Source organism: Paroedura picta, chromosome 9 (assembly GCF_049243985.1).
Source record: "Paroedura picta isolate Pp20150507F chromosome 9, Ppicta_v3.0, whole genome shotgun sequence".
NCBI classification, from domain to species: Eukaryota; Metazoa; Chordata; class Lepidosauria; order Squamata; family Gekkonidae; genus Paroedura; species Paroedura picta.
Window position 1 is genome coordinate 3,033,874 of NC_135377.1, and position 17,800 is coordinate 3,051,673.

General features: G+C 52.1%; 1 protein-coding gene across 2 annotated transcripts in view; it reads right to left on the minus strand.

Moving 5' to 3' along the window:
- ADGRB1 (adhesion G protein-coupled receptor B1) overlaps window positions 1-17,800 on the minus strand; it is a 273,806-nt gene that overhangs the window by 101,700 nt on the left and 154,306 nt on the right. For both annotated transcript variants that reach the window (XM_077351362.1, XM_077351361.1), the window contains exons 14-17: window positions 15,619-15,762; window positions 13,025-13,100; window positions 11,067-11,169; window positions 9,358-9,401 (exon numbers count right to left, since the gene is read on the minus strand). In XM_077351362.1, the coding sequence (XP_077207477.1) occupies window positions 9,358-9,401; window positions 11,067-11,169; window positions 13,025-13,100; window positions 15,619-15,762 (367 nt within the window). The remainder of the gene's footprint in view (window positions 1-9,357; window positions 9,402-11,066; window positions 11,170-13,024; window positions 13,101-15,618; window positions 15,763-17,800) is intronic.

Below are 17,800 nucleotides of genomic sequence, written 5' to 3' on the forward strand. Positions count from 1 at the left end.
GCAAGGGGGGAGGACCGCGGGCTCTCCCAGGGGGGAGGTGCGACACGCCCCCAGCAGGCACGCCGGGCGGAGGACCTCCGCAACGAACCGGGAAGCGCCCAGGCGACGGGAAACGGCCAGGACCTGCTGTAGACGGCGCCGGGCAGCAGGTCCCGCGGTGCGAGGGAAAACCCCTACAGCATGAGGCGCGACCTCCGAACGTGGTAATTTTAGAGCTCCGGAACCCGGAGAACGGACTAAGTTGGGTGGGGGAGGCTCTTTTGGACTCTGGATGCGACCACAGCATGGTCCACCCCCAGATAGCCCGGGCTTTGGGGCTACCGAAGCGCATTCGGAAGGTTCCCCTGGTTTTCGTCCAGATGGACGGCAGCCCGATTCAGGGGGGACCTTTCGGGGAGGAGGTGGGTCCTATCGCCATCCACATAGGGGACCACCAAGAGCTGCGGTGGCTGATCCAGGTCCCCGTAGCGGGATATCGGGCGGTGTTGGGCCTGGATTGGCTGAAGGAACACAACCCCGTGGTGGACTGGCAGGCGGGGACCCTGAAGTTCGACTTGACGGTGGGTGCACGGCATCGGGTCCCCCACGAGAATTCCAGCCACAAGAGGACGGCGGCGCGTCCCAGGGGAGCGGCGGCGGCGCAGCAGGAGATACCAGAGCCCGAGGTCCCGCCAGAGTACCGAGACCTCGCAGCCGTTTTCAGCGAGCGGGAAGCGGACGAGCTACCCCCACACCGCCGCACGGACTGCGCTATCAACATCCCAGAGGGGGCGGTACTACCCAAAGGGCGCATCTACAAGATGAGTGAGGGTGAGCTCAAGGACCTCCGGGAGTTTTTGGGTAAAAATCTGGCCCGAGGTTTCATCCGGCCCGCTTCCAGTCCCATGGGAGCTCCAGTCTTGTTCGTCCGGAAAAAGGATGGGTCCCGTCGGCTGTGCCAGGACTACCGGGGCCTCAACGCCATCGCAGCGGGGAACGCTTACCCCCTCCCGCTGATCCCGGATTTGCTGGCCCGGCTGGGCAAAGGGACTCTGTTCACTAAGCTGGACCTAAGGGAGGCGTACTACCGGGTACGCATCCGGGAGGGGGATGAGTGGAAAACAGCGTTTAACTGTCAATTGGGACAATTCGAATTTAAAGTGATGCCGTTCGGTTTAAGCGGGGCACCTGGGGTTTTCATGAGTCTAATTAATGAGGTGTTGCAGGACCTTCTGTTTCAGGGGGTGGTTGTTTATTTGGATGACGTCCTGATCTACAGCCAAGATCCCCAAGAGCACGTGACCCTGGTGAGGGAGGTGTTAAAGCGCCTGCTGGCAAACCACCTATACGTGAAGCTGGCTAAGTGCGAATTCCACCGTCCCTCCCTGGACTATTTGGGCTACCGCATCTCAGCCCAGGGCATAGCTATGGACCCCGAGAAGGTGCAGGCGGTGCTGGCCTGGGAAAGGCCCCGCACCCGGAAACAGCTACAAAGCTTCCTGGGGTTTGCTAACTTTTTTAGAGGCTTCATCCCCAGATACTCCTCCGTAGTGGCTCCCCTCACGGACCTGCTAGGTACCAAGGGGAGAGGTCCTCGCGCCACGCGGCCCAGCACAGCGCTCGGCTGGAATGAGAAATCGGAGGCAGCGTTCCTGGCCCTCAAGCAAGCTTTCGCGTCTGAGCCCACGCTACTGCACGTCGACCCAACCCAGCCGATGGTGGTACAAGTCGACGCCAGCGACGCAGCAGCCGGGGCGGTTCTCCTGCAGCGAGACAAGGCGGGACAGCTGAGGCCGGCGGCCTACCTCTCACGAAAATTCGCCGAAACGGAGCGGAACTGGTCTACCTGGGAGAAGGAGGCGTTTGCGATTAAGTTCGCCCTCACCGAATGGCGGCATTGGCTGGAGGAAACAGAGGAGCCGTTCGAGGTCTGGACAGATCACAAGAATCTGGAGGCGCTCCGGCAGCCGCGATCCCTGAACGCCAAGCAGATGAGGTGGGCGGAGTTCTTTTCGCGGTACAATTTCAAGCTTGGTCACATCCCCGGCAAAGAGAATTTCCTCGCGGACGCCCTCTCCCGTCTGCCGCATTATGGGGAGGGGTACGCTCCCTGCACCAGGTCCGTGTTTGGTGAGGAGCAGCTGGGACGGGGGGTCGTCACTAGGCGTCGGGCCAGGGAGGAATGGGAGCCCGACCCGGCGACCGCCCCGCTCCGAGACCGCCTAGTGGCAGCCTACGGGACAGACGAGGAGCTGGCTGAGCTCCGGGACTCTTTGATTTTGGACTCCGGTCTCTGGCGGAGGGGGGAGGCTGTCTACGTCCCGGAAGGGCTACGACGGGAAGCCCTCAGCCTCTGCCACGATGCTAAGACCGCCGGGCACTTCGGTTTCGTAAAATCCTGGAAGTTGGCCCGGCGGCGGTTTTGGTGGCCCAGTCTGCGGCGGGACACAAAAGCTTACGTCAGTGGTTGTCCTGTCTGCCTGACCTGCAAGCCGGGGGTTGGCAAGCCGAAAGGTCTGCTGCACCCGCTCGAGGTCCCGACCCGGCCGTGGTCAGTGATCTCCATGGACTTTATAACAGACTTGCCTCCCAGCAAGGGGAAAACGGTGATCTGGGTGGTGGTAGATCTATTTTCCAAACAGGCCCATTTCATTCCTTGCGCCAGTGTCCCCAGTGCTTCACAGTTGGCTCGGATGTTCCTGGATCACGTGTTCCGACTGCACGGGCTGCCGGACAAGGTGATTTCCGATCGGGGCTCACAATTCGTGTCCCGGTTTTGGCAAGCTTTCCTGCGCCTGTTAGACATCGAGCAAGGGCTGAGCTCCGCTTACCACCCCCAGACGGACGGGCAGACCGAGCGGGTTAATCAAGTACTGGAGCAGTACTTGCGGTGTTTCGGTTCCTATCATCAAGACACCTGGGTGCCCCTGCTCCCCCTGGCCGAGTTCGCGTACAACAACGCAGACCACAGCAGCACGGAGATGTCGCCTTTTGCCGTCGTCTACGGGACAGACCTGAGACACTTCCCGGAGCTTGGAGAGGTCCCCGCCCGGGAATCGGCCGACCTTCGCGAGTGGGGGAAGCGTGCCGGGAGCTGCTGGAAGTCGCTGCAGGAGCAGCTCCACAAAGTCAAGGCAGCGCAGAAAGAGGACGCCGACCGGAAGAGACGACCAGCTGAAGAGATCCGACCGGGGGATCGAGTTTACCTTTCCACCCGGAACCTACGGTTGAATTTGCCCAGCAAGAAGCTAGGCCCTCGGTTTTTGGGGCCTTTCGAGGTCTTGGCCCCGATCAACGAAGTTTCGGTCAAGCTCAAGCTCCCCAAGAACCTCCGGCACATCCATCCCGTCTTTCACGTGAGCCTTCTAAAAAAAACTCCGGACGGTGACGTTTGGCACCCCGTGGTTTCCCCGCCAGCGCCCGAGGTCCTGCCGGGGGGGGAGCACCACGAGGTGGCGGATATCCTGGACTCTAGACTCCACAGGGGGAAGTTGCAGTACCTCGTGGAATGGAAGGACTTCGCTTTGGGGGACCGGGAATGGGTCTGGGCAGCGGACGTCCTTGCGCCCCGACTCACTGAACGTTTCCACAAGCGGTATCCTGGCCGTCCCGGGGGGTTGGAGAATGGACCTTTGGGGGGGCAGAATGTCGTGGTTCGGTCCTTGGTGGCTTGGGAACCGGACCGAACCCCGCCATCAGAGGCGCCCGCGATCACGGAGGTAGGGCATGGTGATCATAGGCAAGCCGGCAGCTGGGCGCCCCACCCGATCGTTGAGGTGGCAATGGCCGCTAAAGAACCTCAATGTCCCCCTCCACCTTTTGACAAGGGCCCGGAGATGGCCCTTTGTTCCAGGAAAATGGGCCATCAGGAACCCCGGAAAACCTCGCATATGTGCATGAGTCATGATTGTATCAGCATGTTCCCTCCGCAAGTACTGGGTGGGGCAATACAGCCTAAGGAGGTGGGTTTTGTATAAAAGGGAGCTTCCACCTGGAGTTCAGTGGAAGCTCTTACTCCATACCAGCGGACTCCACGTTGCTGAAATAAAGCTTGTTCCTGTTGTATCGTTCACCAGGCCTGGCGTGACGTTTTCTTCAAAGGGGCACCCTGTTTTTTCAGTTAGCAAGCGGGTTCCCGACATCGTGGAGGTTCTCCATAGTCACCATAGCTAATAGCTATTGACGGACTGATCCTACACAAGAAGAAATAAGAATCTTGTCTTACTGTTGCAAATCCTCACAGCTCCTCGCATTTCAGCTGTTTTAAATGTCACAGGGGGGATCTGCGTCCCTCCCCATTCCCTCCGCTTACCGGCCGTGCTATTTGGGGGGGGGGGGGTGGGAGGCTTTAAATAATGTAGGAATGTGGTTTTATTGAACTGAATATGAATTGCTACGTGTAAGTCTCAAGTACAAAATAAAAGGGGGCAAGATCAATAAACCACCGATTGGTTGACCCCGTTGATTGACAGGCCGAAGAGTAGTGAGTCTGTTTGTGCAGCATGTGTGAAGGGGAAGACACGGCAGGGGAGTGTGGAGGGGATGAACAGCATGATTTACTATCATGCCATTGCAGGTCGCAGGCGTCTCACCATTTTGACCGCTGTGCGGAAATGCACTAGGCAGAAATGCCCATCCTAGCATGCAGAAGCTTCCGAATATGTGAGGAGAGGACATGCCCAGAAATGACCTTCTCCCTTAACTGGAAATGGTGGGGATTGAACCTGGACCGTTTTGCATGCCAAGCAGATAATTGACCACCAAGCCACAGCCTCTCCCTGGGCTTCAGGGGCACGGAGAACTCTCTGAAGGCAAGTGACAGGTCATACAATCCAAAAGCACTGTATTTTTTTCTCTCCCAGAGAGGGAAATAAACAGGAACAGAAGGATTTTTTAAAAGCTATTATCCCCCTTTTCTTTCTTTTCCAGGCTGGCTAAAAAAAAAACAGATTAAAAAAAATCCCTTTGGCATTTCAGCACAGAGACTGGGCAGTCTTGGAGTCCCTTCCAAGTTCCGCCACCTGCTCTTTGCACTTTGGAAAGCTGGCTACTTAACTCGGCTGTGCTCTTGTTGACCTCGCAAGTCAAATTATGCACTGGGTCAAGGGGAGGGCATTCACAGGCGGCCTTTTCTTCCGCACTCAGCAGCTCTGCCAGCCGGGATCGGTGACGCTGGCGCATTCGCCATTCCCGACACGTCCAGGGTTTGCTGCATGGGCAACAATGCACAGGGCGATTCCATGGGGGCCCCCGCTGACAGCTCGGAAATGTCTCCATCCCGGCATCTCAGCGGGAGTCAGCCCCCCATGTACCTCCTGTGTGGGGGGGGGGAATCTACTGCACACCACTGAACGGAAGAGTTCGACCACTTCCTGCGGAGACATGAGGCCTCAAGGAACCAGGCGGCCACAAAACAATCCATCGGGAGAGATCTTCCCAGACCTGCTGGGTAAACTGAAGCAAGGGGGACAGGCAGCATGCAAATGACAGCCACGCAAAGGGGGAAGTCCCAGGCAGCAGTTCCATACATGTGCCAAAGGTGGTGGTGGGGGGAATACCACCTGCAAATGAAGCGAGAGCCAGTTCATGGATCGCTACAGGCACACCACTTGGGTTGATCCAACAGCCATTTGAAAGTAAACAAAGGCCAACCCCACCCACCAAGGCCACCCCAGCACCCCCCCTCCGCCACAGATTCATCTACCGGATGATGAGCTACGGATGTTCAGACATGCACATGCTCAAAGCCTGGGTAAGCACAGAAAACTTTCCTGTTCTTGGGTGCTGCTGCTCCACCACTAGCCCAGAGAGAAATCCCCCAAGGGGGCACTGATATTTACCGTACCAGCGGTCTCCGCTTCCTCCCAACTCCCTCCCTCGATGGGGATTCTCTTATCTGGCTCTGGGTCCTCCAGTTTAATGGCAGGCGTTCATTTGTTCTCCCCGGTAGTTTGTCTTGGAGCCCTCCGCCTCCTCCTTCTCTCCACAATTCAACCCCCCCCTCCCCGAAAAAAAAGGCTCACAAACACTCCAGTTCTGAGTGCTAAAGAAGCCCCACGTGACTTGTAAGCATGGAAACCCCATAATGAGTCCCACTTAAGCCGGGACACAATGGGAGGTAGGCAAGAGAGGCAGAAATCTGGAGGGCTCCCAACCTTCTCAGGCTGCGGGTGGGGGACAAAAGAGTCCGAGAGATGGAGAAGGGAACTGGGGGGATAGAGGCGGGGAGGCATGGAAGACACTTGAGCTCCCCGACCCATGGGGAGAACAGGGGGAGGACGTTTCCGATCAACATGTGGGCCTTGCCGCAGAGTTGAATGGCGTAGGCCAGTTGGCTAATCTTGGACATGGTTAGACAGACAGAGAGGGGTGGGAGGAAGAGAAGGAGCGTCTCCCCTTCCCCAGGGTTTAGGAGGGAAGGAAACAAGAAGATGCTGATCTGTATTTGATTTAAATGCCCCCCTCCCCTTCACCCATTTACAAAGAAGTCCAAAAACATGCACCCTCTCTGGTTCTCCTACACTAGGAAAGTCAGGATAATAGGATTCTCACCTTTGCCTGTAGTTGGACTTTTCTGACCATGCCTGAGCATATGCGGGGGGGGGGGCACATTGGGTTGAAAGGTGTTTTGTAGTTAGCTCTGTGGGTTTTTCAAGGGAAGAAGTGATTTTTCATTGCCTACCTCTTTGTGGCAGAACCTGGACTGGTGAGATAAGGCTTTACCAAGATCTCAGTAGTAAAGCAAGTAGTAAAGAAAGCCCTGGTTAGTTTTGGCCAAATACATTTAATAACAACAACAACAACAACAACAACAGCAACAACAACAACAATAACCTTTAGATTTTTTAAAAGAAGGCAATGCAGAAAAGTAAAAAAGAAAAAAAAGATAAAATATGCCAAAGAAATGTCCCAAGTTTCTCAATGACAAAGAGACATATAAATACCAGCTCAATGCGGGATCTAAAATTACAATACGATTACTTACTTCAAAAGAAACATAGTTTAAACCCATGAAAAATTGTTTGTTTGTTTCCCACAGCTATCAGAGGACAGTCTCGTGGCAGGTTACAGCTGCATGTAGAACAGTTCAAGCTAGATATGGGGAGGGGGGATCACAGTCAGAGTAGTTCAGCAGTGGAAGGGGCTGCCTAAGGAGGTGGGGAGCTCCCCCTCACTGGCAGTCTTCAATCAGTGGCTGGACAGATCCTTATCCTGGATGCTTCAGGCTGATCCTGCACTGAGCAGGGCGTGGGAGTAGATGGTCTCAATGGCCCCTTCCAACACTAGGATTTTATTATTCTATAAAACTGTAACAAAATTGCAGCATAAAATTCCTCTTCTACGACCTAAAAACTCTCCTTAATCTTCAACTCCCCAAATCTAATCCCCCTCCCTCTTAATCCTCAAAACCACAAGGCATCAGTTCATCCCCCTCCCCCCCCCCCACACACAAACACACTTTTCATGCTGCAAGTCAATAAGGGCTTTCTGGTTACCCATGAATATAGATATCACATTTCCTCTGATCAAAGTCGTCAGTTTAGCCATTGCTTCAAATTCTAGCCTCTACTGTGGACATTGACAAACATCTCCATTTTGGAGCAAATAATGCCAGAAGAAAGCTCCATAACTTTTCAAGCTGCCTATCCAAGCCTTATAAAACCAGAGTCCAGTAGCACCTTTAAGACCAACAAAGATTTATTCAAGGCGGGAGCTTTCGAGTGCTTGCACTCGAAAGCTCGCGCCTTGAATAAATCTTTGTTGGTCTCAAAGGTGCTCCTGGACTCTGATTTTATTGTGCGACTTCAGACCAACACGGCGACCCCCTTGAATCTACGCAAACCTTGTTAGTATTTGGCTGTATGATCACCAAGGAAGTCCAGGGTCACTACGTAGAGAGAGATGCAAGCCAGCTACCCCTGCTGACTCTTCCAGGGACAGGGAGAAGTCAGGGGGAATCTCCCACCCTGTAAATTCCATGCCCAATTGGGGAATTCAATCTGGGTCTGCCTCTAACCATTCCACCCTACTGTCCCTCCCAGGCGAGCTACGGAAAAAACACACCCTCCCGTTTGGTAACCATCTGAAAACCTGACCCCTGACCCCGGCCAAGACACAGTCTAAAGTGGAAAAGTGGAAACTCAACAAGAAGCCTGGCCCACCTGGGCCCCCAAGCAGCTAATAATTGTTTCCTTAAGATGTCCCGGGAAACGCACCAGCCCAGCCGAAATCACTCCACGGCAGCGGCTGTCAATTTTATCAGTTCCTGCCAAGCTCCTTAATCAAGTGTGCAAGTCGAAAACAAAAACAAGGATGAGACCCCTCCTTTCTCCAGCGTGCATTTTCGGGGTGGGGCGCGAGGGAGGGGGAGGGGGAGGGGGAGGAGATTGCATCCGCCTCTCTGGCACGCAGCCATCCAAGGCGGCAGGATTTATTAGATCAAAGCACCATTATTAACAATGCCACTTAAATATCTATCTAAATGCAAATGAGCCCATGATGGGTCTTGGGACCTTCCCCCCCCCCCCCAATCCATTTTGCATGTTATAAAAAGAAAAGAGGGGGGAGCAAACACTGTAACAAGAAGCTCCACCTTGGCGGAAACGGTTTTTGGGAGAGGAGGGCACGGATCCGCAGAGAATGCCGAGCGTTGAGAAAACTGGCTTCATGGTTCAGCCTTACACAGCCGGAGTGCTGAGAGAATGGGGTGGCTGTTATGGAGAGCCGAGGCAGGCATCGTACTAAACTCCGGCCTCCCACACAAGATGGCAACCCTGGTTCATCTCTCCCTTGTCCATCCACAGTGTCTCCGTCTGCTCCACAGCAACCACATCGATGGCAGGAGCTGCACATCCCCGTCCCTTATTCTGCCACATGGGCTGCTGGCAGTGAGGAAACCATTCACTGCTGTGTGAGACGAGAGCGTCCTTTGAAGAGGCATTAAAGGTAAAGGTCTCCCCTGTGCAAGCACCGAGTCATGCCTGACCCTTGGGGTGACGCCCTCCAGCGTTTTCATGGCAGACTCAATACGGGGTGGTTTGCCAGTGCCTTCCCCAGTCATTACCATTTACCCCCCCCCCCCGCAAGCTGGGTACTCATTTTACCGACCTCGGAAGGATGGAAGGCTGAGTCAACCTTGAGCCGACTGCTGGGATCGAACTCCCAGCCTCGTGGGCAGAGCTTCAGACTGCATTTCTGCTGCCTTCCCACCCTGCACCACAAGAGGCTCTGAAGAGGCATGAGGGAAGGGCAAAAGAAGCGAGATGCATGGGTGCCATTTTGGGCAGTAACCATATTTAGCGCAGTCTCTAGCTTGGCCCTGCCCTTTGGGTATGAGAACAGTCAATGAGCAAATGCATCAGGCCCCACTGGACTTACATATCTGTGTCGTCCCAAAGAATGCAGGTCTGGTTGGTGGTTCCCTGCCAGGGGCAGAAAAAGAGGAGGAGGGGAGAGAATTAGGGTCTCCAAGGCAGCGCACAGAAAAACATTGGAACAATAAAAAAAAACACATTTTAAATGATAAAACAATCCAATAATTCCTCAATATGATAAAACCCAAATGTGTGGGGAAGATTAACTCTTCCTCTTGTATGCAGCTTCCTTCAGTGGTCAAAAATATGACTGAATGCTGTCAAGCCACTTATGGCAACTCCCTAGGGATTTTGAGTGGTGGCTGGCCATTGCTTGCCTCTGCCTGAGCCCATTTTTACTGCTATGTCCGGGGGCTGCAGACAGGGGTTTTGGGTAGAATGGAAACTGCGTCAGGCTTTGAGGTTTAGTTTCACTTGGGGGCCTCTGTTCATAGGAAGATGAGGAGATGAAGAAAAACTGCTTTTTTGGCCCCCGCTTCTTCTGATCCAAAAGAGTCTTAAAGCACCTTGCAATTGCCTGCCCTTCATCTCCCCACGACAGACATCCTGCAAGGTAAGTGAGAGCTCTGAGAGAACTGAGATTGACCCAAGGTCACCCAGCTGACTGCATGTGGAGAGGGAATGGTTCTTCAGGTTAGAAACCACTACAACAAGCTGGGTCTCCAAGGAGAGATTCTTAAATGTTCTCTTTCTCAAATTTTTCCTCTTACTCTCCATTACGGCAGAAACTCTGTAGGCATTTAATGTTAGCTTTTAGTGATTTTAAATTATTTATATGTTTTATGGCTTTATATGTTTTACGGCTTTTAATATAGGGTATTTTCCACAGTGTTGTGTGCCACCCCAAGATGATGCAGTGATGTGGAAGATATCGCCATGAGGAGTTTAGTGACAAGTCTTGTCTTTCCTCACATTATATACGTTTGACTTTGACTTATTTTGCTGATTCATGGTGATATGCAGTGTCCTACGTTAAAAACATGTTTACCTAATTCCTTGTAACTGGGATGGATCTACAGGTGTAGAACATTAAGGAGGGTCCTGAGTGGGACTGGATTCACTTGCTCTTATCTCTGGGAATGGCACATGGCCCAGGTGTTATGCTTCTTTGGAATGAGGAATCAGGTGTAATCAACCCAGTTTACCACCTAAGATTAGGGATAAAAAGCAGGGTGTTGGTTCAGAAAGGAGACCTTCAGTGCAGGCTGGACCCAAATCCTGCACACTCTTTGGCTGCAGTTAGAGTAGTTCAGCAGTGGAATAGGCTGCCTAAGGAGGTGGTGAGCTCCCCTTCACTGGCAGTCTTCAAGCAAAGGTTGGATACACACTTTTCTTGGATGCTTTAGGATGCTTTGGGCTGATTCTGCGTTGAGCAGGGGGTGGGACTAGATGGCCTGTGTGGCCCCTTCCAACTCTGTGATTCTATGATTATCTCTGTTGTCGTAACAGGGCTTCCGATAGCAGAAGAGAGATACGCTTGCTTGGCATGTAATGATGCTATATCGCTACATTGATGTTATACTGCTAATTTCCACTGCCTGCTAGCTGTAATCAATTAAAAATGGCCTTTCTCCTACCTACTGGTGTGTTTACAAAAAAAGAAGCATTACCCAGTCTTTTGGCAAAACAGATGATAAGGCTCATGAGCGGCGGTTTATACATTCATAGTTGACTTTTTGGGTCACCCTGTCATGCACCCTTTCAAACACTTACATTGTACAAGTGGGAGAATTCAATCTCCAGGGGAGAGAGCAGAGAGCGGGGAGCCGGCTTCACAGTCACAGAAAGGACTCTGGAGTTGACCACGGTGGTGTTCCTAAGGCAGAGGGAAAGGAGGAAGAGAAGAGAGGGTGGGGAGGTGATCAGAAGATGAGAATGTCCAGACTTCTACCACATTACGGCCGGCCGGCGGCTCCCAGCTGTCTCACCTGGCAGGGCCAAGGCAGATGCATGCTGGGAGCTCTATGTCTAAATAGGGTTGCAAACCTCCAGGTAGGACTCCCAGGTTTATAACAGATCTCCAGACTACTGAGACAGGTTCCCCAAGAGTAAATGGATGGCAGGCTCTATGACATTAAACCCCATTAAGGTCCCGGGCCTCCCAAAACCTTCTCATCCCTGGTCTCCACCCACAAGCCTCCAGGAATGTCCTAATTGTGAGTCGGCAAACCTGTATCCAGTTTCCCCGTGTGGAGGACTCCTGTTTCTCTGGAAAGGGAGTTTTTGATTTTAAGAAATCTCAGGGAGCTGTGGAAATGGTTTAGACCAGGGGCTCATGGGAATTGTAGTCCATGGACATCTGGAGGACCACAGGTTGACTACCCCTGGTTTAGACCACAGCCTCTTGATTGGGTCAGGTCAATGTGTAAGGGATTACTCATTGAAAGTAACCCATGAACACGGCCTTAGTAGTTCTTGGCTGGGCTGACATCCGTACTAGCTCCTGGCACTTAACCAAAATGGACAATTCATCAATTGACTGCGTGCAATTCTGCCCCACATGTACAACCATCGCAGAATCCCACAACAGGTGATCTTGGGACGCAGCGTCCCCCCCCCTTCCCCAACCCCAACCCATCTGCAGTCTCTCTCCCGGCCCCCTGCCTTCCTCCATCTGCAGGTGCTTAAAATGGTAACCGGCTAGGGAAGAAGGCCCAACATGCTTGGGAAACAGTCTCATGCTAATCAGTGTGGAACGGATTTTGGAAGGTGCCGGAGGGAAGCTTAATTTCCTGCTTGGCTAGAGGCTGGACTCGGAGGAAGGGAGAGAGGCAGGGAGGAGTAAGATGTAGAGAAGAAACCTCTTTTGTTATCAGTCCAGAGGGGCTTTGCTTTACAAGCCCGGAGGGGGCCCAGACAAAGCTGGAACGTGCCACAGGTCTGCAGACTATTGGCCGGGGGGGGGGGGTGGGGGGTGGGGGGTGGGACTATGGCTTCTGTTTTGCATGCAGAGAGCCCCAGAGTTTACCCCCCATCATCTCCAGTTAAAAGCATCAGAAAGTAGGAGATAAGAAAGACCTTTACTTGAACCCCTGGAGAGCTGCTATCCATCTGAGTAGAACCACGTGCTTAGGAGGAGAAAAACTGGACCATTTCGGATTTGGTCTGAATCTATTCGCTCTGCGTCCGAATCATCCAAATCACCCTTGGCTGGTTTGGGTTCAGCCCAATAGATTCAGCCGAACCCAAAACGGTTCAAATTGTGTTTCTGTTCACCTGCCTCCCCCGACTTCCCAGGCAGTGGTGAGCCTGAGTCATGGCCCCTCCCCAATCCAGAACCCTGCAGATCGTCTGAAGTCCTGTGGCATGATCCACCTCTGTCTGAGCCACCTCTAGGCTTGTAAAGAAAAAAATCCTCTTCATTGGTAACAGCTTGGTGCACCCTATAAATACCTCCCCCCAACCTTCTCAGGTAGCAGAGATGCCCTTGCCATCCTGAGAATATTGGGAGGGAGGCATTTAATTGGTGTGCCAAACAACTGATTGTTACATATCAGCTGTTTGGTGCGCCCTTTAAATGCCTCCTGCCCCCCAGTCTTCTCAGGCGCTGCCTGTGAAGGTGGGGGAGGAGAGAGAGAGTACACCAAGCAACTGATCGGTCACAATCAGCTGTTTGGCATGCAAGTAGGCCTGGTACAATAACTCCACCTTTTGCACAGAATGGCCCGTACCTCTGAAGGGAGAGGATCCCACCCAGGTTGCGGTACAACACTGTTCCGACCACGAAGACCGTGGAGGCATCTGTCTCTGTAATGAAGCAAAAAGGTAAGCAAGCTACACCATCAGAAGGGAAGTTGCGCGGGGGGGGGGGGGGGGAAGGGGCCTTTTCATATTCTTTTAAAAGTTCTAAGCAAGGACTATGAGAAGGGCTCAGAATCCTTCCACTTGGCCATGGATCAGCAATGCAGTCTGAGAGCTGCTCTGACATCTGATGAAGTCCGAGGATTTGCCCAAAAGCTGCTCTTTGCCGGCATCTGATTTCCTGCAGAGGTTCATCAGAGGGCTTTATTGCAAAGGGCTGTGATTTGAGTCCTATTACATTGTTTGTTAGACATTTTCACAGACAAACTGCAAATGTCAGGGCAGAGCAAATGTATGGAAAAGAGCTGGAGAAATCCATTTGGGCCTGCTTGAGAAGAAGAATGTTGGATGGGTGTAGGTGACAGTGCACCTGATCCTGAGTGCACTTTCCTGGGGGTAAACACCACTTGATAAAACAAGACTTGCTTCCAAGGAAACCCTCGTAGGTTTGCTCCCATCTCCATGCATGTTTCAAAGAGTTTGAATATAGGAAATATGCTGCATGGTAAGTAATCCTGCATTGAGCAGGGGGTTGGGCTAGATGGCCTGCAGAGCCCCTTCCAACTCTTTGACTGTGAGATTCTATGGCGGTGAATCTGAGCGATTGCCGATAGCTTAGCTTGATGATCACTGCTAGGGATGGGCGTGAACCGGGAAAATGCAATTCGGTTCGGGGCTGAATGAACCATGAACTGAATCAGGATGCCTTATTTGCAAACTGAACCAGTTCAAGTTCGGTGGCCTCACAAACCCTGTTGAAAGGGACCACATTCCCTTTAAAAAGGGTTTGCAGAAAACCTGAAAAACAGCCGAGCTGTTGGGAACACTCCGCCACTCAGCTGTTTTTTGCAGCTTTCTTGCACGGCCCCTTTAAAAGCACAAGACAGCCCCTCTCCCCACTCCGCTGTTTCTGCCGCTTTGGTGGGAAACAGAATAGATACTTGGAGTCCCTTTAAAAAAACGGCTTTCTTCTCCATCCCCAAACCATCACAAACTGGCACCGTTCTGCGGGGCCTGCAAGACAGAGCTCTTCTACTAAGGTTTTAGTTCCTAATTGATGTCCCTTGAGCATGTGAGGCCTTGCTTTCTCTTCTTGGCACAGGCTTAGCTCAAAATGAACCGCGAGGTTGGCGCCTGAGTCTACAACAATGCTGGTTCGGATTCCTAATGAACACACGAGAAAGAGGGGGGGCATGCTTTTTAAAGGGGGAGGGGTGGTGAGATAATTGCTGCATTTGATCCCCCCCTCTTGCTGTTGTTTCCTTTCTTGTTGCTTTTTAAGTGCATCTTCAGCGCTAAGCGAAGCCATGAAACAAAAACGCACAAGATGCCAAAAGCTGAGTTCCTAAGAAGCTGCTTATTTTGATTCATCCGTTATCCCCTAAACTGCTGCTTTCATGGTATCTTTTGCATTCAGAGGTTTCTGTCGTGCTGCAGGCTGCTGCTAAATGGAGATTTTGGCTTGAGAAGAGAAACAGAGGCAGCTCTAAATGAATGCAGGGTTAAAAATGTAGCAATTTATCTATCCATCCATCCATCCATCCATCCATCCATCCATCCATCCATCCATCCATCCATCCATCCATCCATCCATCCACAAAGGGATGCCTAGTTCTGATGCCAACCTCCAGGTGGGCCCTGGGGATCCCCTGGAATTATGGCTCTAATCCAGAGACCACTTCCCCTGCAGAAAATGACTGCTCTGGAGCGGGGACTCTGTGGCATCATACCACTCTGAGGCTCCATTCTCCCCCACCAGGCTCCATTCCCAAATCTTCAGGAATTTCACAACCTGGATCTGGCCCCCCAACCTTCCTACTTCCCATCAGGGGCCTTGGGGAGACCTGTGGAAACCCTACTCCTGTGAACACCCTACTCCTGTGAACTGTCGGCAAGGTTGATAGGCATTCTGGGTACTTAAGATGCAGGGGAGTGATAATTGCAGGGGAGCGATGACATCACTTCCGGTGCAGCCCAGAAGTGCCAGCCTCCCGCTAGAATGACACTCTAGCAGTAGCCCCCAAAGCGGTATACCAACCATAGAGTTTTTGGGATGAGTGCTAGAACGGCACCCAATCACAAAGCCAACACCTCCAGGTTGTGCTCTAGGTCAGCGGTAGTCAACCTGTGGTCCTCCAGATGTCCATGGACTACAATTCCCATGGGCCCCTGCCAGCTTTGCTGGCAGGGGCTCATGGGAATTGTAGTCCATGGACATCTGGAGGACCACAGGTTGACTACCCCTGCTCTAGCTGACACCATCGCTCAATGACAATGGCTGTCCTCTCTCATTCAACTGGCCTATTTCCACCTGGCAATGTTGGTGGGCAGTGGCCAGAACTGGTGGGCATTTGCCTGCCATTAGTGGGCACTCTGCTGACCCAACTGGATGTACCTTCTCTAAAAGGAACCTGCCCGCCCACCCACCCACCATCCCCCATCCCCCATCCCCCTTCCCCCTTACCTGCGGCTCCTGCGGAAAGGATGTTTTTGGACACGGTGACTTTTTCCTCTGCGCTGCGGGCCCAATCCACCGTGCTCCGCCAGCCCTTCATGGGAAAGCTGATGTCTTTGGCTGCATTTGCAGGGAGCTTCTGAATACTGAGGACTTGAAAGGGGAGAGAAAGGAGGAGGGAATCAAGCCATTCCCCGCAGGCTCTGTGGTCGGCCCACGAACACAAGTACAGGCTATGCAATGCAGCCGAACAGCCGTGTGGCCAGATTATGGGCATGCAGAAGAAATACAAGGGGTTAAGTAGTTCAGGGATCCAGCTAACCTCTAGGGATAAGGGATCTAGTCTGAACATTTTCTGTTGCCAGTTTGGTGTAGTGGTTAGGAGTGTGGACTTCTAATCTGGCATGCTGTGTTCGATTCTGCTCTCCCCCACATGCAGCCAGCTGGGTGACCTTGGGCTCGTCACGGCACTGATAAAACTGTTCTGACCAAGCAGTGATATCAGGGCTCTCTATGCCTCACCCACCCCACAGGGTGTCTGTTGTGGGGAGAGGAAAGGGAAGGCGAGTGGAAGCCTCTTTGAGACTCCTTCGGGTAGAGAAAAAGCAGCATATTAGAACCAACTCTTCTTCTGCTTCTTCTTGCTGAATTTCACTCTGCTGGCTCCCCCCCCCCCCCCCACTGCTTAGCAGAACTTCTAAAAGTAATTCTGGAACGAAAGCATGTTCCGGTCCTTCGGTGGTGTTTTTCTCTCCCAACTATTATTTCATTGATTGATCCCTGCTCATTAATAAAATGCTGGGAAGGGGGAAAATCTAGATGCAGTCTGAAATACAATCGCATCAGGTTCCTTTTCTTTGTAGTGTTTTTGATCAAACAAAGCCCAAATTCTCCGTGAAGCTGAAACCACTAAACTGAAGCTCTTGTGTTTTTATCATATTCTGAGAAGAGACCCTGGAAAAGACAATCATGCTAAGAAAAGTGGAAGGCAGCTGGAAAAGAAGAAGATGCAACATTAGACGGTTGGGCCCCGTCAAGGAAGTCACGGTCCTCAGTATGCAAGACCTGAGCAAGTCTGTTAACAAGGGAAGTAAGAACATAAACAAAGCCATGTTGGATGGCCCAGCCTGGAGCAGATCTGGTCAGATCTCAGAAGGTAATCCAGAATGGTCCAAGATAGTACTGGGATAGGAGGCCACCAGGAAGTCCACTTGGCTACGTGGATGCCGGCACCTCTGTATCACTCCCCCTCTCTTGCCTTGAAAACTGGACGGAGTTGCCATTAAGTCAGCACTCTCCCTCTTTTAAATCTTGTCCTACCTCCAAGGAGATAGATGAAGATGGTGTCGCCAGGTTAGACTGGGGCAGGAGAAGAGAGCTGTAGTCCAGGAGCACCTTCAAGATTAACCACATTTGAGGCAGGGGTCATGTTTTTGGGAGTCACAGCTCACTTCTTCAGACAGATCGAGATGAGTAGCTATGTGTGGTCTGGGTTTTGTGTGTGTCTCTGTGTGTTTTAAAGTTATATTAAGTGAAAAGGAACCAACCCCTTGTTAGAACAGCCAAAGTTCTGCTGGCTAGTTTAAGAGTTAACTTCTCATGGAAAATGCAATTGCTGAAAGCTCCATGTTTTTGTTTGTTATCAAACAATATGCCAATATGCCAATAAAGGTGTTCAGAATCTGAAGTCTGTTTTTTGCAGGAGAAAAGAGAAGGAGTCCAGGAACACCTCCAGGACCAACAGAATTTAAGTCAGGGAATTAGCGCTTTTAAGCCCCTGCTCCCTTCTTCATCTAGAGCAAGATGGGGGGCCGTGTGAATCTGTCTGGAGCAGGAGAAAAAAGCCAGAGCCCAGGAGCACCTTCAAGTCTAACCCAGTTTTCTGGCAGAGGAGCACCTTTCAGGAGTCACGGTTTACTTCTTCGGATCCGACACTAATGCTATATTTTATGCTCCATCTGAGGAAGTGAGACACCGTGATTCATGAAATTTTCGATGCCACCACTTAGTTTGTTACCCTTTAAGTTGCTCCTGGACTCTGGCTCTTTTCTACGACCTCCAAGGAGCTCAGAGCATCCTATGTGCTTCTCCTTTCTTCATTGGCCCAAAATCTCTCTGTGCATTTCTTGGTCAAGTGAGAAGGTCAAGGTCTCCTGGGTGTGACGTCCTAACCACAACTGGACGCTGGCCA